The following is a 26,146-nucleotide window of genomic DNA, read 5'->3' on the forward strand; positions in this document are numbered from 1 at the left end:
TTTCGTCTTTGCTGCTTCTGTTTCCAGGACAAGGCTTTCCTTTACCAGACAGAGATGCCCCCCTCCCTCCCTCTAACCCTCACATGCATCTCCATTTCCCAGTTATCTGCATTCACCCTATCTTTCCACCACCTTAACAGGGATAGAATTCATTTTGTCTTCGGCTACCACCCCACAAGTCTCCATAACTTATGCTATCTTCAAAAATATCCTACCAAATACATCTTTACCCCTCCCCCACTTTCCAAAGGGATCGCTCCCTCTGTGATTCCCTTGTTCATTCATCCCTCCCCACACATACCCCAACAAGTGACAAATATGCTGCACTTGTCCATTTAACTCCTCCTTCACCTCCATTCAGGACCCCAAACAGTCCTTCCAGATGCGGCAACACTTCACTTGTGAATATGTTGGGGTCATTTATTGTATCAGATGCTCTTGATTCAGCCTCCTCTACGTTGGTGAGACCTGATGTAAATTATGGGACTGGTTTGTCAAGCACCTCTGCTCCATCCACCAAAAACAACACTTCCCAGTGGCCGACCATCTTAACTGCTATCCTCATTCTTGTTTCTGTTCCAACATCTTGATCCATGGCCTCTTCTGCCATGATGAGGCTACTCTCAGGGTGGAGGAGCAACACCTCATTCTGTCTAGGTAGCATCTAACCTGTTGGCATGAATATTGATTTCTCCTTCCGGTAAAAAAAAAATGTTCCAACCCCCTTCTCTCTTTAATTTCCCAGTCTGGCCTCTTACCTCCTCCCACCTGCCTATCACCGCCCCCAATGCCCCTCCTTCTTTGCATTCTCCTCTCCTCTTAGATTCCTTCTTCTCCAGCCCTTTAACCTTTCCACGCACCTAGCTTCACCTAACACCTTCCAGCTGGTTTTCCTTCCTCTGCCCCCACCTTTTTATTCTGGCGCTATGCCTCTTCCTTTCCAGTCCTGAAGGGTCTTGGACCAAAACAGCATTTGTTTATTCATTTCCATAGATGCTGCCTGACCTGCTGAGTTCCTCCAGCATTTTGTGTGTTGCTCTGGACTTCCAGTGTCTGCAGAATTCTCATGTTTATTATTTTGATTGCAATTTTAGAAGTTGCTGCCAATGGCCAGCAGTTAATAGGCAACAAGAGGAGAAAGAATACACATGCTACAGATCTGCTGGAGAACAGATTGAGAAGAATGAGGGTTGATAGGTATCTGTCGATACTAATTATCCTTCTAACATGCATTTAAACTTTACCCAGTCTGCAATTATTCTGAACATTTCAACTTTAACTACTCCACTGGGTCGTGACTTTAGATGCCAAGCATATCCACTTTGGAATTCTCTCCCGAAAACCCCACTTACACAACTGAAGATTTTTAAAACCTGCACCCTTGACCAAGCTTTTGGTCACCTGCACTAAAACAATGGTATGTATAATATATTAGAGGCCTGTTAACCCACACCCTTATCCATGCCAGCTGTAATGTCAATCTATGCTACTTTCATTTGCCCACATTAGAGCTTTATAATTCAATGCTTTTTCTGTCCAAGTACATGTCCAAATACCTTTTAGAAGTGTAACCAGATCTGCTTCTACCACCTTCACTCTCTTAGCTATCCCCCTCAATTTATAACCCTCCATAAGGTCACCCTTCAGCTGCATATATTCCAGTAAGAATAAGCAGAGTCTACCCATCTCTTCTTATAACTACGGTTCTCCATTCCAGGAAACATCCTATGAATTTCTTCACTCTACTGCTACCATAGCCTTCTAGTACTGAGTCAACCAGAATTGTACACAGCACTCCAAATGCATAACTATATAACTGCAACATGATGCCCCAACCATCAGACGAGCATAGTCTTCTTCACTACCCTTCCACTCATGCCACCACTTTCAGCAAATTATGGTCATGAAGTTCAAGGTTGCTTTTTACATTACGAGGGGTGATTGATAAGTTTGTGGCCTAAGGTAGAAAGAGTCAATTTTAGAAAATCTAGCACATTTATTTTTCCTACTTAGTCCAGCGGTCGTGTAGCATATGGATCCCTTCCTGGCGTCTTGGACCTCCAGAAAAGGTCCACAGCATTTGGTGATTGATAAGTTTGTGGCCTAAGGTAGATGAGTTTTCAACTACAAGCTTTCTGCATTTTCACTCAGAGTTGACCGGCACATGCATGTAACAAGAGCTGAATAACTCATCTCCTTCTGCCTTAGGCCACAAACTTATCGATCACCCCTGCTGTGGACCACCTGGAGGTTCAAGACGCTCTTGTTACATGCACATACAGTTCAACTCTGAGTAATAATGCAGAAAGTTTGAAGTTAATAACTCATCTCCTTCTACCTTAGGCCACGAACTTATCAATCAGCCCTGCTGTGGACCACTTCTACAAAGAAGGGATCCGTATGCTCCACGACCGCTGGACTAAGTGTGTACATGTAGGAGGGGACTATGTTGAAAAATAAATGTGCTAGGTTTTCTAAAATTGACTCTTTCTACCTTTAAGCCACGAACTTATCAATCACCCCTCGTAACACTGCTAAGGACTCTGCCATTTACTCTCTATTTTCCTAGATGATGCTCGTGTTCCTCACTATACTGAAGAATGTAAATAGCAGTTACTCGAGAATTCAACCTAGTTATCAATATCACCATTGAAAACTTTTATTCTTAACCCTAACATGCCACTTAGATGGCATTAAAAGGGAGGGCTTGCTAAAACATTTACATGAGGAATCTAAATTCAATGACATGAAACAAATGTCCAGAACAAAGAAAGAACAGCCCAGGAAGATAGAAGGCAGAGGCTTGGGTTGGCTGCATTTAGTTGATTTTGGCTTGCTTCAAGCCCCGTTCCCCTACATTTGCCCTGAAAGAGGAAAGCAACAAGCCATGAGGACACTTTATCTCACTGCCAGTTAAGAGAATGTGGACAAAGCCCTGAGAATAGGTTACTCAGTTATCAAGGGCTGGGAAAGGGCTTATAAGCAGTGGTGCAGAGGGGAATGGAAAATTAACTGTTGAGATATCCAAACACCATTAAACAAAATAAGAGCTGCAGCAATCATTCGAGCATTTAATAAATTAGAACTATTTGTCAAATTTCCATTAATTATTCTTTACTTTAAACAGTATTGATGCTTTGTAACCACTTTACATTTTATTTCACCATTTATAGCTTTCAAATATAATAGTTCTATTCTTCCTGTTACCTTCATGCAGTTCTTTACGCAATTTCTCTGCATCTTCCTGCAGCACACTTCTCTGAGTGTTGAGAACGGCGACATACATTTCCAAATCTGTCCTGCAGGACTTCTCTGTCTCGAGGTAATGATTCAGTTCTTTAACCTGCTGAACACATTAATCATCTCAACTCGCTTCATACAGGGAAAAAATAGCCATTTAGTTTGACATCTCTCAGAAAATTCAGATAGAAAAATAAATCTGATCAACCTGTCCTCTGATAAAAGCCCAACTTGCATGTCATTCTCTACATACAGATGAAATTATATTGTACAGTATTTTATAATTAAACCTTTTTTCAGGTAATTAGTGGAATGCCACAAAACTGTTTGATGCTGGGCTTTGCTAGAAGCTACATTTCATAGCATAATTGCAGTTTAAGGATCTCCACAGGCCTAACTTTATCACCTATTTCTTTGCTGTGCACTATCTATGGATTTGGCAGAAACCTGCCACGATTCAACAGTTCTTGAATTCTACACCATGCAGTACAGGCAGAGGAAGCCCATTCATTTGAATGGGTATTTTAGGGCTGTGAAACAGGATGGAAAATAATAAATTAGTTTGAAACTTATTATTTTAATGCTCTTAATCATGCTTTTGACATACTAACACCAATCATTTCACTTTATATAGATTCTAAAATTTAGAAATAAAATTTAGAAACCTTGCACCTCTGCCAAGTGGCTGCTCAAAGCCTTATTGTGGACCAGCAGAAGCAGCCTTCCCAACCCGACAAAGGTAAGGTCATGAGAATGCAGCATGTGGGCAACTCACTGATACAAACAAAAATCTCACTCAGATGTACAAAGTACGTGGAATTTGATTGTAAACAAGATGGACAGCGGAAACTTGATCGCACACACCACCGGACTAGACCCGATTGGAAACACAAGGACAGAGTATCCATCATTTATGCCGGGAAGGCATTGGATCCTTTTAAAGTACTAAGTTCTCATCCTAGTTGGACAGAGTAGATGCAGGGATGACTTTCTTCAGCTCTGACCCATCAATTAGAAATAGTATGTGGCCGTCAGAAGTCAACAATAGCTTATTTACATTGTTGACATCGAGCATGAAGTTGTTATTTTGGCACCACTCAACCAGGAGTGGTATCTTATTCCTGTCTGCTGCCTCATCATCACCTCGGACTTAGCCAATAATGGTTGACTAATTGAAGAACTTGTAGATGGTACTGGAATTGTGTTTAGGTCACACAATTGTGGATGTAAGGTAAGTAGAGCAAGGATCTAAAACTACAGTCTTGATCCTGGCTGAAGATCAATGAGGAGGAGATGCTGTAACCATCTACATTGATTGAGATCTGCCAACCAAGTAAAGGATCCAGAGGCAAAGGGAGCTACAGAGGACATTGCCGTGGAACTTGGTGATAAATTTGGAGGGGACAATATCATTGAATGCCAAGTTGTAGTCTATGAACATCAGCCTAAAATTTATGTTACTGAGGTCCAGATAATCTATAAGCACAGTTGATCTGTTGTGGCAATACACAAATTGAAGAGGACCCAGTTCACTTGTAAGGCTGGAGTTGATTTGCACCATAACCAAGGAGGACTTCATTACAGAAAGGATGTAAGTAATAGCACATGGCAGTCATTGAAGTACTGGTACTATAGATGCCCTTTGAAGCAGGTTGGAGCCTCAGGCTGCAAAGACAAGTGGTTGAAGATGTCACTGAATACACCAGCCAGCTGGTCTGCACAGATCTTCAGCAATTGGCCAGCTTTGCAATCTGGGTCAAACACTTCTCATGGGTTCATCCACTTGAAGGATGTTCTGATGCCAGCCCGAGCACTGAGTTCACAGGGTTGTCAGAAGCTATGGGGCTCATGTTAGAATGTCATTATTCTCCCTATCATAACGTACGTAAAGGCAATGAGCTCATTCAGGAGTGATGCCTTATCATCACTTTTGCTTCCCCTTATGTCTTGTAGGAAGTGATAGTGTGTAAGTCCTGACACAACTATCGAGCTCCTGTCTTTGATTCCAAATTGGTCCAGAACTGTCTCTTTGTGCCAGTGATGGTTTTCTGTGATGGTGATTATGAACTTACCACTTCCCACTATTCAGGACATTTACAAAGACAGGTAGGTCAAAAGGGTCTGAAGGATCACTGGGGACCCAAGTCACCCCAACCACAAATTGTTCCAGCTGCTACTATCCGGGAAACAGTAACGCAGCATTAAAGCCAGGACCAACAGGCTCCGGGATAGCTCCTTCCACCAGGCCATCAGACTGATTAATTCACGTTGACACAATTGTATTTCTAAGCTATACTAACTGTTCTGTTGTATATCTTACTGTACATACTATTTATTACAAATTACTATAACTTGCACATTCAGACGGAGGCGTAACGTAAAAGATTTTTTACTCCCCACGTGTGTCAAGGATGTAATAAATAAAGTCAATTCAATTCTGGAAACCACACCTGGATTTCTTGTACAACTCTGGATCGCTCTCCTAAACACCACAGATCTTCTGGTTGGGAAAGATGTAGAACATTTTGTGGGTACACACTTGTCTCCATAGTTTTTTTTTTATTAAGTGGGTGATAACTAAAGCACATCCATTCAGTTCTGCTGACAAATCCTTGAACGTGACCCAGTCCACTGATTCAAAGTAGTCCTATTTTTGCTCCACTTGCTCCTTTAACCAGCTTTTCACAGTTCTCACCGTTAGTATTGCACTCCTCAGTCTCTGGAAGGAGCAGCATAGCCAAGTGGTCAGATTTACCAAAGTGTGGTGAGGGATGTGGCATTAGTGTCTCTGATAGTGGGACGGCCATGATTGAGCATGTTACTTAAAAAGGCAGTGCCTCATCATTAAGGATCCCCCGCATGTTGGACATGCCCTCTTCTCTTTATACCATCGGGGGAGGTACAGGAGCCTGATGAACCACATTCAATGTTTTAGGAGCAGCTTCTTTCCCTCTGCCATCAGGTTTCTGATCGGTCCATGAATCCATGAGCATCATCTTGCAATTCCTCTTTTACACTACTTATCTTTTATTGCAACTTATAGTAATTTGTTATGTCTTCACTGTACTGCCACCACAGAACATTTCATGACTAGCATCAGTGACAATATTCCTGATTCTGATGTTGAAGGTGACGTCAACACTTAACCACCAAGTCTTCTGGAAAAGTAAGGACTGCCACCTCTGAGCACTAACCACGAGTTGATTGTGAAGCAGATGTGGCTACCACTTCCTTTTCCTAGTGCCACTCTCTGCCGAGTCTCCACTGGTCGATTGCAAGATTGCTAATGTATTTAAATGACTGAACACCCAATTGTTGCTACAGTATTTGAGATTTACAATTTTAAAAGTCTGAACATGAATATAAAAGTGTTCTACTGCTGGCTAAGTGTCACCTCTGGCACTTTTTTTTTTACAAACCAAATCCTTCTTCATCTACTGACCCCTGTTGCCATTTCCAAGGAGCTATGGACTTGCACCCCATGGTGTCTCAGTACATCAACACTCCTAAGGTCCATTCTTAAGTGGATCATAATATTCACTAATTCTGTTTTCAGAGCTCACCTTTGAGGCTTCTAATTCTTTAACCTTTTCTTCAGCTGTTGACAGCTTTTCTTTGAGGGCTCCTATTTCCTTCTCCATGGGCATCACCACTGATCGCAACTTCTCAGCATCTTCCTGAGCCTAGGGTGAAAATGCAAGAAAGCAGGAATGACTGCCTAATAAAGTGTACAAACAATTTGGAAGATATTTAACTGAAAGAACTTTTCATACATTGGTTATTGCCTTCATAATAGAGCTAATTGCAGTCAAAATATCCCATCATAGTTGATGCTCAGTATCACCAACCACCATAAAATCTTTCAAGATAGATTCAAGATCTATCACTGCATACAAATCAGCATACTCACTTTTTTCATTTCATTTTCTAGGTTGTTTTCTCCTTGTCCTTCGGACAAACGTCTCCTTAGATCAGTCAACTCACGTTCCACTGCTTCCTTATACTGTGCCCACTGTGAGCGTTCTTGCTCTAGACGGTGATGAAACTGAATCTCATATTCTCTCAGTGTCTCTGTAGAAGTTTAGAACATACAATAAAAGACTCCTGTTAGAATTTTCTTGTTTAAACAGGAAACAGAAAGTGTTTTCAATGAAAGCCTTCTTAAATATACTTTAAAAGCAGAAATAGATAAATTTAACATAATTAATGACACTCCTGAAAAACTTACCCCATTATACAGTGGCATGCAAAAGTTGGGCACCCCTGGTCAAAATCTCTGTTACTGTGAATAGTTAAGTGAGTAGAAGATGAACTGATCTCCAAAAGTCATAAAGTTAAAGATGAAACATTCTTTTCAACATTTTAAGCAAGATTAGTGTATTATTTTTGTTTTGTACAATTTTAGAGTGGAAAAAAAGGAAAGGAGCACCATGCAAAAGTTTGGGCACCCCAAGAGATTTGAGCTCTCAGATAACTTTTACCAAGGTCTCAGACCTTAATTAGCTTGTTAGGGCTATGGCTTGTTCACAGTCATCATTAGGAAAGGCCAGGTGATACAAATTTCAAAGTTTTATAAATACCCTGACTCCTCAAACCTTGTCCCAACAATCAGTAGCCATGGGCTCCTCTAAGCAGCTGCCTACCACTCTGAAAATTAAAATAAATGATGGCCACAAAGCAGGAGAAGGCTATAAGAAGATAGCAAAGCGTTTTTACGTAGCCGTTTCCTCAGCCTGTAATGTAACTAAGAAATGGCAGTTAACAGGAATGGTAGAGGTCAAGTTGAGGTCTGGAAGACCAAGAAAACTTTCCGAGAGAACTGCTCATAGGATTCCTAGAAAGGGAAATAAAAACCCCCTTTTGACTGCAAAAGACCTACAGGAAGACTTAGCAAACTCTGGAGTGGTGGTGCCCTGTTCTACTGTGCAGCGACACCTGCACAAATATGGAAGAGTCATCAGGAGAAAACCTTTCCTGCGTCCTCAACACAAAATTCAGCATCAGAAGTTTGCAAAGGAACATCTAAACAAGCCTGATGCATTTTAAAAACAAGCCCTGTGGACTGATGAGGTTAAAATAGAACTTTTTGGCCACAATGAGCAAAGGTATGTTCGGAGAAAAAGGGTGCAGAATTTCATGAAAAAGCTGAAGATGAAAAGAGGATGGCTTCTACAACAGGATAATGATCCTAAACACACCTCAAAAATCCACAATGGACTACCTCAAGAGGCACAAGCTGAAGGTTTTGCCATGGTCCTCACAGTCCCCTGACCTAAACAGCATCGAAAATCTGTGGATAGACCTCAAAAGAGCAGTGCATGCAAGGTAGCCCAAGAATCTCATAGAACTAGAAGCCTTTTGTAAGGAAGAATGGGCGAAAATCCCCCAAACAAGAACAAGTGTTTCGAGAGGTTCATCATGAGGCACGTCAAGACCCTGCTGCCCCCCTCATTGGACCCCCTGCAGTTCACATATCGTCCCAACCACTCAACAAACGACGCCATCATGACCACCTTCCACCAGGCCCTCACCCACCTGGACAAAAAAGACATACATGTTCGAATGCTATTCATAGACTTCAGTTCAGCATTCAACACAATCATTCCTCAGCACCTGACTGGAAAGCTGAAACTGCTGGGCCTGAACACCTCCCTCTGCAACAGGATCCTTGACTTCCTGACTGGGAGACCTCAGTCAGTCCGGATTGGGAGCAACATCTCCAACACCATCACACTGAGCACGGGGGCCCCCCAGGGCTGTGTGCTCAGTCCACTGCTGTTCACTCTGCTGACCCATGACTGTGCAGCAATACACAGCTCGAATCACATCAAGTTCACCGATGACACGACCGTGGTGGGTCTCATCAGCAAGAACGATGAGTCAGCACACAGAGAGGAGGTGCAGCGGCTAACGGACTGATGCAGAGCCAACAACTTGCCTCTGAATGTGAACAAAACAAAAGAGATGGTTGTTGACTTCAGGAAAGCACGGAGTGACCACTCTCCACTGAACGCTCCTCCTTTCAGATCGTTAAGAACACCAAGTTTCTTGGTGTTCACCTGGCGGAGAATCTCACCTGGTCCCTCAACACCAGCTCCACAGCCAAGAAAGCCCAGCAGCGTCTCTACTTTCTGCAAAGGCCGAGAAAAGTCCATCTCCCACCCCCCCATCCTCACCACATTCTACAGAGGTTGTATTGAGAGCATCCTGAGCAGCTGCATCACTGCCTGGTTCGGGAATTGCACCGTCTTGGATCGCAAAACCCTGCAGTGGATAGTGAGGTCAGCTGAGAAGATCATCGGGGTCTCTCTTCCCGCCATTACAGACATTTACACTATACGCTGCACCCGTAAAGCCAACAGTATTGTGAAGGACCCCACGCACCCCTCATACAAACTCTTCTCCCTCCTGCCATCTGGCAAAAGGTACTGAAGCATTCGGGCTCTCACAACCAGACTGGGCAACAGTTTCTTCCCCCAAGACATCAGACTCCTCAATACCCAGAGACTAGACTGACATCCACATCATTTGTTATATTGTAATTTGTCCTCTACTGTGCCTATTGTCTTGTCTATTACGTATTTGTACTGCCCTGCACTGTTTTGTGCGCTTTATGTAGTCCTGTGTAGGTCTGTAGTCTAGTGTAGTTTTGTGTTGTTTCATGTAGCATCATGGTCCTGGAGGAACGTTGTTTCATTTTTACTGTGCACTGTACCAGCAGTTTATGGTCGAAATGACAATAAAAAGCGACTTGACTTGAAAGACTCTTAGCTGGCTACAGAACGCATTTACAAGCTGTGATACTTGCCAAAGGTGGTGTTACTAAGTACTGACCATGCAGGGTGCCCAAGCTTTTGTTTTGGGCCCTTTTCCTTTCTTGCTACTTTGAAACTGTAAAAGATGGAAATAAAGTAACCTTGCTTAAAGTATTAAAGACATGTGTCATCTTTACTTTATGCCTTTTGGAAATCAGGTCATCTTTTACTCGCTTAGCTATTCATAGTAACAGAAATTTTGACCAGGGGTGCCCAAACTTTTGCATGCCACTGCAGATTGAAGAAAAACTGTGCAAAAAGCCCTGAGGCAGTGGATCAAATAGCCCATGAGAAATGGAGGAATAGACATGGACATCCTGTTTTCACATCCTCTTTTTACAATTTTTGTCCACTGTCTTTTCCAAATGCAGAATTGTAGAAGTATACAGCCCACCTCACCCATACCACCATTGATGGTCATATGATTGGGTCACAGCTGCCAGGTTCATATTGCTTAGCTTTTATAAACACCGGTCTATATTTGAAATCAATGCAGTTCTCCTGGGCTCTGGCACTGTCCTCATATTTAAACAGGATTCAAACTGCTGATATGACATCATTCTTTGCCACCTTTATTTACCACATACAATCTTTGTGATTGTTCTGCCATTTCAAATGCAAAGCTGCATTTCATATATTTGGTTTATTTTATTTTTTTAAATTATAGATACGGTATGGCAACAGGCCCTTCTGGCCCAATTACACCCATGAGACTAACTAACCTACTAACCTATACATCTTTGGGATGTGAGAGGAATCCTGAGCACCCATAGGAACCCACCCAGAAGAGAACATACAAACTGCTTACGGGCAATGATGAGAATTACACCTGGGCCACAGGCACTGTAATAGTGCAACGCTAACCCCGACACTACCATGCCACTCTTCTTTCCCATTTTCCCAAGTATCCTGTAGCTAGGAGAATTACACTCCCAACCTTCTTGCATTTTGAGCTTGATTTCTATTACTGCATTTCCACATAGCAAGTTTTTGAAAACATCAAATATTCATCTGCCATATACTAAATACACTCCAAACCAACCATACGTAAATTCTCCAATATCTCAAATGCTGAGGTCATGCAACTCTCAGGCCACCACTTCCAGGCCAAACTGTTTTGGCCATCTACACTATTGCCATCTGCCTTTATTAGGACAATATCTTTTTTATGCCTTGTCTGTTTAAGTGTCTGCCTCAATGCCTCTGATGTATCCAGTTCCACTACCTCCACTGGCAGCATGTTCTAAATGTCAACTACTCTGTAAATTTATAGAGTTAATGGGAGTATCATGGGAAGTATAGTAGAACAGTGAGACCAAGGGGTCCAAGTATATAATTTCCTGAAAGCAGCAACACAATGCAGTGAAACTGCATGGCATGCTTGTCTTTGTGGGTTACGACAAGAGTTGGGACATCATGTATTGGCAAGGTCACATTTGTTGGGTGACCTTATGGGAGGTATGTAAACATCCTGACAAAGTGAATGCTCACCATCTTTCTCCCAAGGTAGATTAGTCAAAATCAAGAAGGCAAAGGTGAGAGGGGAAAGAGTTAACAAGGATCTGAGGGGACTCTTATCAGAGAGGATGGTGAGTATATGTAACAAGCTGTGTGGATAGAAAGGTTTAGAGAGATGCAGGCCAAATGCACTTAAATGGGGCTTGCCTGAGCAGGCAACTTGGTCAGCATGGATGAGTGGAGCCAAAGTGCCTGGTTCTGTGCAGTCTAATTGTACGAATCAAATTGTGAACAGCTACCAATTCCTGCTGCGTCCACTAGTTTTAATGTCCAAATCTGAAAGTTATACATTTATTGCAATTCCTTTTGTCTGCAAAGTGACTGCCAATCAACATCAGCATATAATGCCCGACACACATATATCAATTAAACCTACTGCATGACATCCTATCAAAAGCCTTCTAAAACCCAATCTCTTCCATTGATACACCCTCAAAAAAAATGAATGTTCAACGTGATTTTCTTTTCATGAATCCAGAAAGATTTATTGGCCCAGTTCTATTACTATTTTCTCATGTTCTGCACTTCCTAATGACTCGAGGCCATTCCGTCTGTTGAGGTTGGGTCAACTCTTCCGGCAGACACATTCCCTCTCTTAATTTCTTGTAATGGATCCTCTTACACGCCCACTAACTACCTCTTGATTCTCCTACCAGCCATCTACATCAGTCACAATGTAATCAGTTAATCTAGCACCAGCACACCATTAGACCATAAGACAAAGGAGCAGAAGTCGGCCATTCGGCCCATCGAGTCTGCTCCACCATTTTATCATGAGCTGATCCATTCTCCCATTTAGTCCCTCTCCCATTTAGTCCCACTCCCCCGCCTTCTCACCATAACCTTGATGCCCTGGCTACTCAGATACCTATCAATCTCTGCCTTAAATACACCCAATGACTTGGCTTCCACTGTTGCTCGTGGCAACAAGTTCCATAGATTCACCACCCTCTGACTAAAAAAATTTCTTCACATTTCTGTTCTGAATGGGCGCCCTTCAATCCTTAAGTCATGCCCTCTCGTACTAGACTTCCGCCATCATGGGGAAACAACTTTGCCACATCCACTCTGTCCACGCCTTTAAACATTCGAAATGTTTCTGAGGTCTCCCCTCATTCTTCTAAACTCCAAGGAATACAGTCCAAGAGCGGACAAACGTTCCTCATATGTTAACCCTCTCATTCCCGGAATCATTCTAGTGAATCTTCTCTGTACCCTCTCCAATGTCAGCACATCCTTTCTTAAATAAGGAGACCAAAACTGCCCACAGTACTCCAAGTGAGGTCTTACCAGCGCCTTATAGAGCCTCAGCATCACATCCCTGCTCCTATACTCTATTCCTCTAGAAATGAATGCCAACATTGCATTCGCCTTCTTCACCACTGATTCAACCTGGAGGTTAACTTTAAGGGTATTCTGTACGAGGACTCCCAAGTTCCATTGCATCTCAGAACTTTGAATTATTTCCCCATTTAAATAATAGTCTGCCCGTTTATTTCTTCTGCCAAAGTGCATAACCATACACTTTCCAACATTGTATTTCATTTACCACTTCTTTGCCCATTCTTCCATTCTATCTAAGTCTCTCTGCAGACTCTCCGTTTCCTCAGCACTACCGGCCCTTCCACCTATCTTCGTATCGTCAGTAAACTTAGCCACAAAGCCATCTATTCCATAATCCAAATCGTTGATGTACAATGTAAAAAGAAGCGGCCCCAACATGGACCCCTGTGGAACACCACTGGTAACCAGCAGCCAACCAGAATAGGATCCCTTTATTCCCACTCTGTTTCCTGCCAATCAGCCAACGCTCTATCCACGTATGTAACTTTCCCGTAATTCCATGGGCTCTTATCTTGTTAACTAGCCTCATGTGTGGCACCTTGTCAAAGGCCTTCTGAAAATCCAAATATACAACATCCACTGCATCTCTCTTGTCCAGCCTACTTGTAATTTCCTCAAAAGATTGTAATAGGTTTGTCAGGCAGGATTTTCCTTTAAGGAATCCATGCTGAGTTCTGCCTATCTCGTCATATGCCTTCAGGTACTCTGTAACCTCATCCTTGACAATCGACTCCAATAACTTCCCAACCACCGATGTCTAGCTAACAGGTCTATAATTTCCTTTTTGCTTCCTTGCCCTCTTCTTAAATAGTGGAGTGACATTTGCAATCTTCCAGTCCTCCGGAACCATGCCAGAATCTATCGACTTTTGAAAGATCATCGCTAATGCCTCCGTAATCTCCACAGCTACTTCCTTCAGAACACGAGGGTACATTCCATCTAGTCTGGGAGATTTATCTACCTTTAGACTATTCAGCTTCCTGAGTACTTTCTCTGTCGTAATTGTGACTGCGCACACTTCTCTTCCCTGCCACCCTTCTGTGCCCGGTATACTGCTGATGTCTTCCTCAGTGAAGACTGATGCAAAATACTCGTGCAGTTCCTCCACCATCTCCCTATCTCTCACTACAATTTCTCCAGCATCATTTTCTATTGGTCCTATATCTACTCTCACCTGTCTTTTACTCTTTATATACTTGAAAAAGCTTTTAGTATCCTCTTTGATATTATTTGCTAGCTTCCTTTCATAGTTAATCTTTTCCCTCTTAATGACCTTCTTAGTTTCCTTTTGTAAGGTTTTAAAAACTTCCCAATCCTCTGTCTTCCCACTAATTTTTGCTTCCTTGTATGCCCTCTCCTTTCCTTTAAGTTTGGCTTTGACTTCTCTTGTCAAACACAGTTGCATCCTTTTTCCATTCAAAAATTTTTTCTTTTTTGGAATATACCTGTCTTGCACCTTCCTCACTTCTCGCATAAACTCCAGCCACTGCTGCTCTGCTGTCTTTCCCGCCAGTGTCCCTTTCCAGTCAACTTTGGCCAGTTCCTCTTTCATGCCACTGTAATTTCCTTTACTCCACTGAAATACCAACACATCAGATTTCGGCTTCTTTTTTTCAAATTTCACAGTGAACTCAATCACGTTATGATCACTGCCTTCTAAGGGTTCCTTCACCTCAATCTCTCTAATCATCTCCGGTTCACTACACAATACCCAACCCAGTACAGCCGATCCCCTTGTGGGCTCAACAACAAGCTGTTCTAAAAAGCCATCTCGCAGACATTCTACAAATCCTCTCTCGAGATCCAGTGGGACCTGATTTTCCCAATCCACTCGCGTGTTAAAATCCCCCACAATTATCAGAACACTGCCCTTCTGACAAGCCTTTTCTATTTCCTGTTGTAATTTGTAGTCCACATCACTGCAGCTGTTTGGAGGCCTATAAATAACTGCCATCAGGGTCCTTTTACCCCTCCGATTTCTTAGCTCAACCCATAAAGATTCTGCACCTTCTGATCCTATATCACCTCTTTCTAATGATTTAATATCATTTCTTACCAATAAAGCCACGCCTCCCCCTCTGCCTACCTTCTTATCCTTCCCTTGGACGTTCAGCTCCCAGAGACATGCATCCTTTAGCCACGTCTCAATGATGACCACAGTATCATACCTGCCAATCTGTAGCTGTACAACAAGATCATCCACCTTATTCCTTATGCTGCGTTCATTAGGATTTTCTGTTGTTCACAAGACCATAAAACATAGGAACAGATTAGGCCAATCAGCCCATCGAGTATGCTTTGCCATTTATACATAACTGATTTTTTTCTAACTGCCATTCTTCTGCTTCTTCTCCCCCATAACCTTTGATGCCTTTACCAATGAAGAACCTATGAACCTCTGCTTTAAATATACTCGTTGACTTGGCCTCCACAGTTATCTATGGCAATAAATTCCACAGATTCACTATCCTCTGCCTGAATAAAGTGTTCCTCATCTCTGTTCTGAAGGGACATCCTTCCACTCTACGGTTGCGTCCTCTGGTCCTACTCTCCCACAAGCTGAAACATACCCTACACATCCACTCTACCTAGGCCTTTCAATATCCCGTTGGTTTCAATGAGACTCCCCCCACCCCTCATTCTTCTAAACTCCAGCGAGTACAGACCCAGAGCTGTCAAACGCCTAATCAAATATTATGTTACCATTTGCACTGCCAGCAGCAGTGGTGGAAGCAGATACAATAGGGTCTTTTAAGAGCCTCTTAAATAGGTACATGGAGCTTAGAAAAATAGAGAGCTATGTGCTAGGGAAACTCTAGGTAGTTTCTAGAGTAGGTTACATGGTCAGCATAACATTATGGGCCGAAGGGCGTGTAATGTGCTGTAGATTTCTATGTTCTATGTTCCTTAATAATAAATTATTGCATTTTCTCCACCACTCATGCTTTGTTTCAACCCTGCCCGTAGTTCTTGGTTCTAACTTTCCACACTTTTAGTACACTATATTTGCTATCAATCTATAATTTATGCAAGTTTGGAGGATGATAAACCAGTGTTTTCATAGCTATCTCTGTTAAAATGCTGGGATGCAGGTCATCAAGCCAAGGAATACTAGATTTCAGTCCCTCTAATTTCTCCACTACTTTTTTTTCCCCACTAATTCTAATTTCCTTCAGCTCCTCATTTTCACTCCACAATTCCTGGGATGTATTAAGTACCTTTTTCCGTGTAGATGGACAAAGTATTGGTTTAATTTCTCCTATGTATAACGAGTCCTTATTAACCTTTTCCAATCTTTACCTTTCTAGATACCTACAGAAGGAACTTCTGAAAAGAATAAATCAAACAAAAGTTTTAGTTTTCTTTATGGTTCAAATAAGGAGGTGACCCTCATTAAATAAATTCAGGACAAAAACTAAACCTTCAAGAATAAACGTATTATAACTTTGCTCATTACCTTTCATTATCGCTTGCATTGAAGCAACTTCCTCCTGCCATTGCTTTTTCACATCATCAATTGCCTCCTGTTTGGTCGTCTCAGACACTGCAGCTACTGCTTTTATATTCTCCATGTCAGCATTTGCCTCCATGAGCTGGACCTGCAGTCGAGTTACATCACCTTCTGCTGACTGTAATGCAACATTCTGTCGCTTCAGCTCTTCTGGAAATAAAAACACCAAAACAACTAATTTAAACAAAACACAAAGCTCATGACTTCAATAGCTCCCACAGTGCTCAATTCTGAAAGGATCCAGGAGGTAATTTTACATTAATTCTGTTAGTAAACTGAATGCAACAGGATCTGTGTGATTTAAACAGATAGTGATGCTAATATAAAACTGACAATTAGAACTGCTTAGGTATCCAGATAACCGTATGATATCAAAGTTCACAATTCCAATGTGGTTAGCAGCTTAATTCTGAACAAAGTTTGATACTTGCAGAGTTTGTGGAAAATCAGTACTTACAGGGAATAAACTCATCCACTTACCTGGTTACATTGTGCTTCAGTGACAGTACTGTTCTAAGACAACACAGTCTTACACTCAACATAGTAGTGGATGCAAAGAGGAACACCTTTAGAATATGATGTTAAACAGAGAACTTCTTGGCATCCCTCAGTGATTAATTGTAAGAGAAGCAGGTGGATTTTCTACAAAGACACACACCCAATGATCATTCCTCAACCAACGTAGAAAACCTACAGCACAATACAGGCCCTTTGGCCCACAAAGCTGTGCCAAACATGTCCTTACCTTAGAAATTACCTAGGGTTACCCATAGCCCTCTATTGGAGAAAGGCTAACTTTGAGGAGATGCGAAAGGATTTAGAAAGAGTGGATTGGGACAATTTGTTTTATGGGAAGGATGTAATAGAGAAATGGAGGTCATTTAAAGGTGAAATTTTGAGGGTTCAGGATCTTTATGTTCCTGTTAGGTTGAAAGGAAAGGTTAAAAGCTTGAGAGAGCCATGGTTTTCAAGGGATATAGGAAACTTGGTTCGGAAAAAAAGAGGGATCTACAATAAATATAGGCAGCTTGGAGTTAATGAGGTGCTCGAGGAATATAAAGAATGTAAAAAGAATCTTAAGAAAGAAATTAGAAAAGCTAAAAGAAGATACGAGGCTGCTTTGGCAAGTAAGATGAAAATAAATCCAAAGGGTTTTTACAGTTATGTTAGTGGCAAAAGGATAGTGAGGGATAAAATTGGAGAATCAGAGTGGACGGCTATGCGTGGAGCCAAAAGAGATGGGGGAGGTTTTGAACAATTTCTTTTCTTCGATATTCACTAAGGAGAAGGATATTGAATGGTGTAAGGTAAAGGAAACAAGAAGGGTAGTTATGGAAAGTATGACGATTAAAGAAGTAGTACTGGCACTTTTAAGGAATATAAAAGTGGATAAGTCTCCGGGTCCGGACAAGATATTCCCTAGGACCTTGAGGGAAGTTAGTGTAGAAATAGCAGGGGCTCTGACAGAAATATTTCAAATGTCATTAGAAATGGAGATGGTGCCGAAGGATTGGCGTATTGCTCATGTGGTTCCATTGTTTAAAAAGGGTTCTAAGAGTAAACCTAGCAATTATCGGCCTGTGAGTTTGACGTCAGTGGTGGGTAAATTGATGAAAAGTATTCTTAGAGATTGTATATATAATTATCTGAATAGACAGGGTCTGATTAGGAACAGTCAACATGGATTTGTGCATGGAAGGTCATGTCTGACAAATCTTATTGAATTTTTTGATGAGGTTACTAAGAAAGCTGACGAGGGTAAAGCGGTGGATGTTGTCTATATGGACTTCAGTAAGGCTTTTGACAAGATTCCACACGGAAGGTTAGTTAGGAAAGTTCAATTGTTAGGCATTAATATGGAAGTAGTAAAATGGATTCAGCAGTGGCTAGATGGGAGACGCCAGAGAATAGCGGTGAATAACTGTGTGTCAGATTGGAGGACGGTGTGTAGCGGTGTGCCTCAGGGATCTGTACTGGGTCCAATGTTGTTTGTCATATATATTAATGATCTGGATGATGGGGTGGTAAATTGGATTAGTAAGTATGCAGATGATACTAAGATAGGTGGTGTTGTGGATGATGAGGTAGGTTTTCAAAGCTTGCAGAGAGATTTAGGACAGTTAGAAGAGTGGGTTGAAAGATGGCAGATGGAGTTTAATGCTGAAAAATGTGAGGTGCTACATTTTGGTAGGACTAATCAAAATAGGACATACATGGTAAATGGTAGGGCATTAAAGAATGCTGTAGAACAGAAGGATCTAGGAATAATAGTGCATAGTTCCCTGAAGGTGGAATCTCATGTGGATAGGGTGGTGAAGAAAGCTTTTGGTATGCTGGCCTTTATTAATCAGAGCATTGAGTATAGGAGTTGGGATGTAATATTGAAATTGTATAAGGCATTGGTAAGGCCAAATTTGGAGTATTGTGTACAGTTCTGGTCACCAAATTATAGGAAAGATGTCAATAAAATTGAGAGAGTACAGAGAAGGTTTACTAAAATGTTGCCTGGGTTTCATCTCCTAAGTTACAGAGAAAGGTTGAACAAGTTAGGTCTTTATTCTTTGGAGCGCAGAAGGTTGAGGAGGGACTTGATAGAGGTGCTTAAAATTATGAGGGGGATTGACAGAGTTGACTTGGTTAGGCCTTTTCCATTGAGAGTGGGGGAGATTCAAACAAGAGGACATGAGTTGAGAGTTAAAGGGCAAAAGTTTTGGGGTAACATGAGGGGGAACTTCTTTACTCAGAGCAACACTTGTTCTCCTCAGTCCTTCCAGGTGAGGCAACACTTCACTTGTGAGTCTACTAGGGTCATCTATTGCATCCGGTGCGGCCTCCTCTACATCGGTGAAACCTGACGCAGATTGGGAGACCGCTTCATCCAGCACCTCCACTCCGTCCGCCACAACAGACAGGATCGCCTGGTAGCCACCCACTTCAACTCTGCTTCCCACTCCCATTCAAATATGTCCATACATGGCCTCCTGTACTGCCATGATGAGGCATAACACCTCATATACTGTCTAGGTAGTTTCCAGCCCCTTAGTATGAACACAGAATTCTCCAACTTCTGGTAATTCCCTCCCCCTCCCTTCCTCTATCCCTATTTCACTCTACTCCCTCCCCCAGCTCCCTCATGGTTCCGCCTCCTTCTTCTACCACCCATTGTTTTCAGGGCTGTGACGTCAATGCTTCCCCTCCCCCACCCCTTTGTCTTTCAAATTACTGGTCTATCAACTGACCCTACAAGCATTCTTCAAATCCTTCCCCAACTTTCATTCTTCAGTCCTGACGAAGGGTTCCAGCGTGAAACGTCGACTCATCGTTTCTAACTGATGCTGCCCGACCTGCTGAGTTCATCCAGCGTACTGAAAGTGTTGCTTTGATCACAGCGTCTGCAGATTATTTTCTTTACTCAGAGAGTGGTAGCTGTGTGGAACGAGCTTCCACCAGAAGTGGTTGAGGCAGGTTCGATGTTGTCATTTAAAGTTAAATTGGATAGATATATGGACAGGAAAGGAGTGGAAGGTTATGGGCTGAGTGCAGGTTGGTGGGACTAGGAGAGAGTAAGAGTTCGGCACGGACCAGAAGGGCCGAGATGGCCTGTTTCTGTGCTGTAATTGTTATATGGTTATATGGTTTGTTATATGGTAAAATTAACCTCTGAAAGATGAAATAGCAAGTTCCCATTGTGGAATTATTACTTATAACATTATACATCAACCAGCCAGCAGTGCAATCAGTGCAAAAGGTGAGACCAATCAATCTAACTAAACGACCATTCTTGCACACCAGAATTTAGCAGGCTTTCATATCATACTCAGGTGAAAAAGAAATTTACCTGCAAGCTATTCCTCTGCCAAAGCTATACAACTGACAACAATATAGATACTTAACCTTTCTAATTGTATTTGCACCTCTGCTTTCTCCTAGATTCTCATCATCAGCTGTAAGGTTTGATTTTACACAGCTAACTATAGCACAGACTTAAAAGTAACTTGTTTCACTTCACTACCATTTAAAGTTCTTTTCTGACAGCCCTGAATTCACAGCCAAATAAGAATACCTTCTTTAGCGAGATATAGCTCCTTGAATTTGGCTCTCTTCTGATTGAATTCTAATTCCAGCTGTTCTTTCCTGCGCATGTAATCAGCCTTTTCCTGCTCCAACTCCTTTAGTCGCTGCTGAAGCATGGCCACTGGAAGAGAGGAAAAAAAAGTCAGATCAATGGGACATGAACTGCAGCTAAAACTAGAGGCACCAAACATTATGAACTTCCTCCTCTTTCAAAGCCTGTTTTGCTGAATATCTTAAAATAGGGTCTTGAATATATGGTCTCAAAAGCAGAAGGAAACAAACTTTCAATGCAATCTCAGCTCATGACATACAGACAGCGTATATTCTACAGATCATTTTAATAAGAATTAAAACAATAGTGAGAAACTGTACTTGGCCGGTATACCACACTTTGGAACAAAGCAAATTAAACCATCCAAGTTACCTTTCAAAGTACATTTATTATCAAAGTACATAAATGACACCATATTCAATCCTGAGATTCATTTTCTTGCAGTCATACTTAATAAATCCATAAAAAAATCATGAAAGACCACACTAACTCAGGCATTCAGCCAGTGTGCAAAAGACAACAAAAAAGAAATAATAATAATAATAATAAATAAGCAATAAACATCAAAAACATGAGGTGAAGAGTCCACAGGTTGAGGAAACACTTCAATGACAGGACATGTGAAATTGAGTGTAACGATCCTCTTTGGTTCAGGAGCCTGATGGTTGTGCAGAAGTAACTGTCCCTGGTGGTGAGAACAGAAGCTCCTGTAACTTCCTCCTGAAGGCAACAGCAAGAAGAGAGCCTAGTTTCGGTGGTGGGGATCTCGGATGATGGATGCTGCTTTCCTGAAACAACGCCTCATGTAGACAGTGGTGGGGAGGGTTTTAGTCGTAATGGACCAAGCTGCATCCACTATTTTGTTTGTAGGATTTTCCATTCAAGGGCATTGATGCTTCCATACCCAACACGCCAGAGGCAGGAAACATGTTCCCGATGTTTGGGGAGTCCAGAACCAGAGACCACAATTTGAGAATAAGGGGTAGGCCATTTAGAACAGAGTTGAGCAAAAACTTTTTCACTCAGAGAGTTGTGGATCTGTGGAATGCTCTGCCTCAGAAGGCAGTGGAGGCCAATTCTCTGGATGCTTTCAAGAAAGAGTTAGATAGAGCTCTTAATGATTGCTGAGTCAAGGGATATGGGGAGAAGGCAGGAAAAGGGTACTGATTGTGGATGATCAGCCATGATCACAGTGAATGGCGGTGCTGGCTTGAAGGGCTGAATGGCCTACTCCTGCAACTATTGTCTATTGACTTCTTAATGTAACTAAAATAAAAATGAAAGTAAACTTATCCTGAAGAGCCAAGTATACAAAATAAAAATAACAATAACCTTATATTAAAAAAGGGCACTGTGAAAACTTACATAATCCTCAAGCATTAAGAGGAGCAGCTACACCTTTCGAATATTTTTTGGAAAAGGACAAGAGATGGGCAATGAAAAAGAGATACTGGAAAAGCCTTAAGCATAATCAAAGACTTCATATGGGGACTGAATAAAAGAATGCTTTTAGTAAGGAGGATTTGGTTAGTGGTGATATGACCCTAGCAGTGGGCACAACAACTGGTAACAATGGAGCAGAAGGATTGGGAGATACACAGAACTAAAATAAATTACTGGGGTAAGAAGCACAAAGACCACAGTGCGTTATCAAGGGCAGGGATCATCAAGGTTCAAGGGTGGTTAGGAAGAGCAGAAAACAAGTTTACAGTCACATAACAGAATCCAAAATAGGAACAGCAGGGCGGCAGTTAGATACTTTACAACCTAAGGCTGAACAGGAAACAATAGCAAGGAGAGCTTTTGCAAAACTGAAGCTAGATATGCAAATCAGTATAGATAAAGGTTGCAATGATACGGTGGAGTATGCAGTAGCAGGCTACATTTTGTTGACTTCATGGTGACGATCGATTAGAAATGTGACAGATAGTGTGGCTGAGTGAAAACCATACTCATTGGTTCAGCAAGAGAGCAAGTTTAAAGTAAATTTATTATCAAAGTACATATATGTCACCACATACTACTCAGATCCATTTTTGTTTGCAGGTATTCACAATAGAACAAAGAAATGCAATGGAATCGATGCAAAGACTGACAAACAACCAATGTGCAAATACATAAACAATACAAACATAAACAAATAAATAATGCCGAGGACATGAGTTGACGACAGTTCCTTGTGCACTTTATGTGCCAGGTATAAAAAATGAACGAAGCTTATTGGGACTTGTCTGCCAAGCAGGAGATTGCTTGAGTTATTATAACTTAGCAAGGGCCAATAAAAAAAAACAAGATGTAAGCAGACTGCCCATTATTGGAATAGGCCAGTATTAAGAGTGGTCAGGCTTTGGCTCAACAGGCTTCGACGAAAACAGACGGAGGCTCAGGGGGCTGAGTCATTTGCAATCATTTAATTGATTTAGAACTTAAGCTCAAGAAGTTAGAGACAATAACAAGTGTTGGCAGGATAGTAGTTTAGGCAGTGGAATGCTCCTGCTGTAAAATGTGGGATTCCAGGGTACCTAACTACATCTACAAGTTGCACCCAACTTCTGCTCCTACTGACAAGGTCAAGGAACCAGAGCTGCAACTGCATGCACTTGGGACCTTCTGGGAGGCTGAAAACCTCTTGGATAAGACTTTTACTGAGGTAGTCACACCAGATGCAGGTTTCAGATGAATGGGTGACCACCACAAGGGGAGTAAGCAGTTAGTGCAGTGTTCTCCTGTGGCCACTCCACACAAGTATATCCATTTGGATACTGCTGAGGAAATTGCCCATTAGGACATAGCAACAGAAGCCAGGCCAGAGGTAATGTGGCTAGCTCTGAGGCGCAACAGGGAAGGGTCAAGTTGGGTAGAGCTATAGTGATAGGAAACTCTATAGGGAGATGGACAGAAAATTATGTGGCCTGGAAAGAGACGCCAGGTTGGTGTGTTGCATCCCAGCTGCTAGGGTGTCTCAGAGCAGTTATAGAATATTCTCAAAAGGAAGAGTGAGCAGACAGAGATCATTTCACACTTGGACTTGTGTTGACCGAATCAAAGGTGGTGACAAATCAGCATTTAGGAGGAAGATTGAAAATCTGGTGAATGGTGCCACAACAACCACCTCTCACCCAATGTCACCAAAGCCAAGGAGCAAGCAGTTTTGGCACCCCTTATCTAAAAAGATAAGCACCCCTTATCCAAGAAGATATGCTGGCATTGGAGAGGCACCAGAGGTTCATGAGTATGACCCCAGTAATGAAAGAGTTAACACATGAGGAGTGTTTGATGGCTCTGGGCCTGTTTTTGCTGGAGTTTAGAAGACTAAGGGGGGGATCTCATTGAAATCTATTGTAAGGCCCAGATGGAGTTGATATGAAACAAATGTTTCCTATAGTGGAGGAATCTAGGACCAGAGGGCGTAGCCCCAAAATTCAGGGACATCCATTTAGAACAGAGATGAGGAAAAATGTCTTTAGCTAGAGGGTGGTGAATCTGTGCAATTCATTGCCACAGATGGCTATGCAAGAAAAGTCATTTGATACATTTAAAGCGGAGATTGATAGGTTTTTAATTAATCAGGGCATTAAAGGTCACGGGGAAGAGACAAGACAATGGGTTTGACAGGAATAATAAATCAGTCATGATGGAATGGTGGAGCAGATTTGTTGGACTGAATGGCCTAATTCTGTTCCTAATATCTTATGGTCTGAAGGTCAGATACACAGAGTAAAAGAGAAGCAAGAGTGAATATTGGGACTGCTGGAAAATGTCACTGGAGAGGTGGTAATGGAGGATAAAGAATTGGCAGACAAACTTAAGTATTTTGCGTCAGTCTTCACTGTGGAAGATACTAAAGATGTCAGAAATTAGAGAGGTGCAGTGGGCAGAAGTCAGTGTAACTGGTAGCACTGAGGAGAATGTGCTTGGGAAGTTGAAAGGTCTGAAGGTAGATACGTCACTTGGACCGGATAGGCTATGCCCCAGTGTTCTGAAAAAGGTACAGTATTTGAAAAGAATGTGGAGACATTTGTAATGATCTATCAAGAATTACTAGATTGTGAAATGGTTTCAGAGGACTGGAAAAATGCAAATGTCACATCACTCTTCAAGGGAGGGAGGCAGAAGAATGTGGTGAGGAAGACAAATGGAATGCTAGCACTCTTTGAGAGGATTGGAATACAACAACAAGGATGCAATGCTGAAGTTTTATAAGGTCTTGGTCAGACTGCGGTTGAAGTATTGGAGTTTAGGGCCCCTTATCTAAGAGTTGCTGGCATTGGAGGTTCATGAGAATAAATTTAGCAAATGGAAAGGTTAACATATGAGGAGCGTTTGATTGTTCTGGGCCTGTACTTGATGGAGTTTAGAAAAAATGAGGGGAAATCTCATTGGAACCCATCGAATAATGAGAGGCCAGAGAGTGGATATGGAGAGGATGATTTCTATAGTGGGGCGAGTCTCAGGTCATAGGGCACAGCCACAGAATAGAGGGACGTCTATTTAGAAGACATGAGGAAAAATTTCTTTAGCCAGAGGATTGTGAATCCGTGGAATTCACTGCTGCAGATGGTTGTGGTGACCCAAGTCGCTCTTATACATTTAAAGCAGAGGTTGATAGGTTCTTGGTCGTCATGGTGTCAAAGGTTACAGGGAGCAGGCAGGAGAATGGAGTTGAGAGGGATAATAAATCAGCACTGATGGAATGGCAGAACAGACACAATGGGCTGAATGGCCTAATTCTGCTCCTATGTCTTGTGGTTTCACATTAATTGTAGAGTCCCTGAAAGTGAGGCTGCAGGTTGTGGAACCACTTCAGTGCTGAGATGAATGAAGTTGACCACGCTGGTTCAACAGGCTGACAGCTGAAGGGTAACAACTGTTCCTGAACCTTGAGGTGTGAGACCCAAGCCTCCTGAACCTCCTTGCCGTTGGAAGCAGCAAAAACAGAGCAGGACTTGGATGATGGAGGTCCTTGGATGCTGCTTTCCTGTGGCAACACTCCTAGATGTGCTCAATGGTGGGGAGGGATTTTCTTGTGACAGAATGGGCTGAAATGACTATTTTTTGGAGGCTTTTCCATTCTTGGGTAGTGGTGCTTCCATACCAGGCTTTGATGCAACCACTCAGTGTACTCTCCACCTTTAGAACTTCGACAACATCTTATAAGACATGCTAAATCTGCGCAGACTTCTGAGAAAATAGGGACGCTGTTGTGCCTTCTTTGTAATGGCACTATGTTGCTGGTTCCAGGATAGATCCTTTGAAATGATAACACCAAGGAATTTAAAGTTACGGACCCTCTCCATCTCCCAAACCCTGATAAGGACTGGGTCATGGAGTTCTGGTTTCTTCCTCTTGTAGCCAGTATCAATTCCTTGGCTTTGATGACATTAAGGAAGAGGTGGTTGTTGTGGCACCATTCAACCAGATTTTCAATCTCCCTCCTACATGCTGATTCACCACCACCTTTGATTCAGCCAACAACAGTGGTGTCATCAGCAAACTTAGACTCAGTCATAAGTTTAAAGCGAGTACAGCAGGAGGCTAAGCACAAAACCTCATACTGTGTACACACAAGGGCATCATACTCTCTACTTGTCA

At 42.1% G+C, this 26,146-nt stretch overlaps 1 protein-coding gene across 4 annotated transcripts in view; it reads right to left on the bottom strand.

Moving 5' to 3' along the window:
- Positions 1–26,146, bottom strand: part of rabep1 (rabaptin, RAB GTPase binding effector protein 1) — a 126,533-nt gene that overhangs the window by 82,885 nt on the left and 17,502 nt on the right. For 3 of the 4 annotated variants that reach the window (XM_063031546.1, XM_063031544.1, XM_063031547.1), the window contains exons 2-6: positions 20,492–20,623; positions 16,375–16,578; positions 7,151–7,311; positions 6,804–6,923; positions 3,208–3,346 (exon numbers count right to left, since the gene is read on the bottom strand). In XM_063031546.1, coding sequence (XP_062887616.1) covers positions 3,208–3,346; positions 6,804–6,923; positions 7,151–7,311; positions 16,375–16,578; positions 20,492–20,623 — 756 coding nt within the window. The remainder of the gene's footprint in view (positions 1–3,207; positions 3,347–6,803; positions 6,924–7,150; positions 7,312–16,374; positions 16,579–20,491; positions 20,624–26,146) is intronic. The other variant, XM_063031545.1, reaches the window with a different exon arrangement.

The sequence above is a fragment of the Mobula hypostoma genome, chromosome 23 (assembly GCF_963921235.1).
Source record: "Mobula hypostoma chromosome 23, sMobHyp1.1, whole genome shotgun sequence".
NCBI classification, from domain to species: Eukaryota; Metazoa; Chordata; class Chondrichthyes; order Myliobatiformes; family Myliobatidae; genus Mobula; species Mobula hypostoma.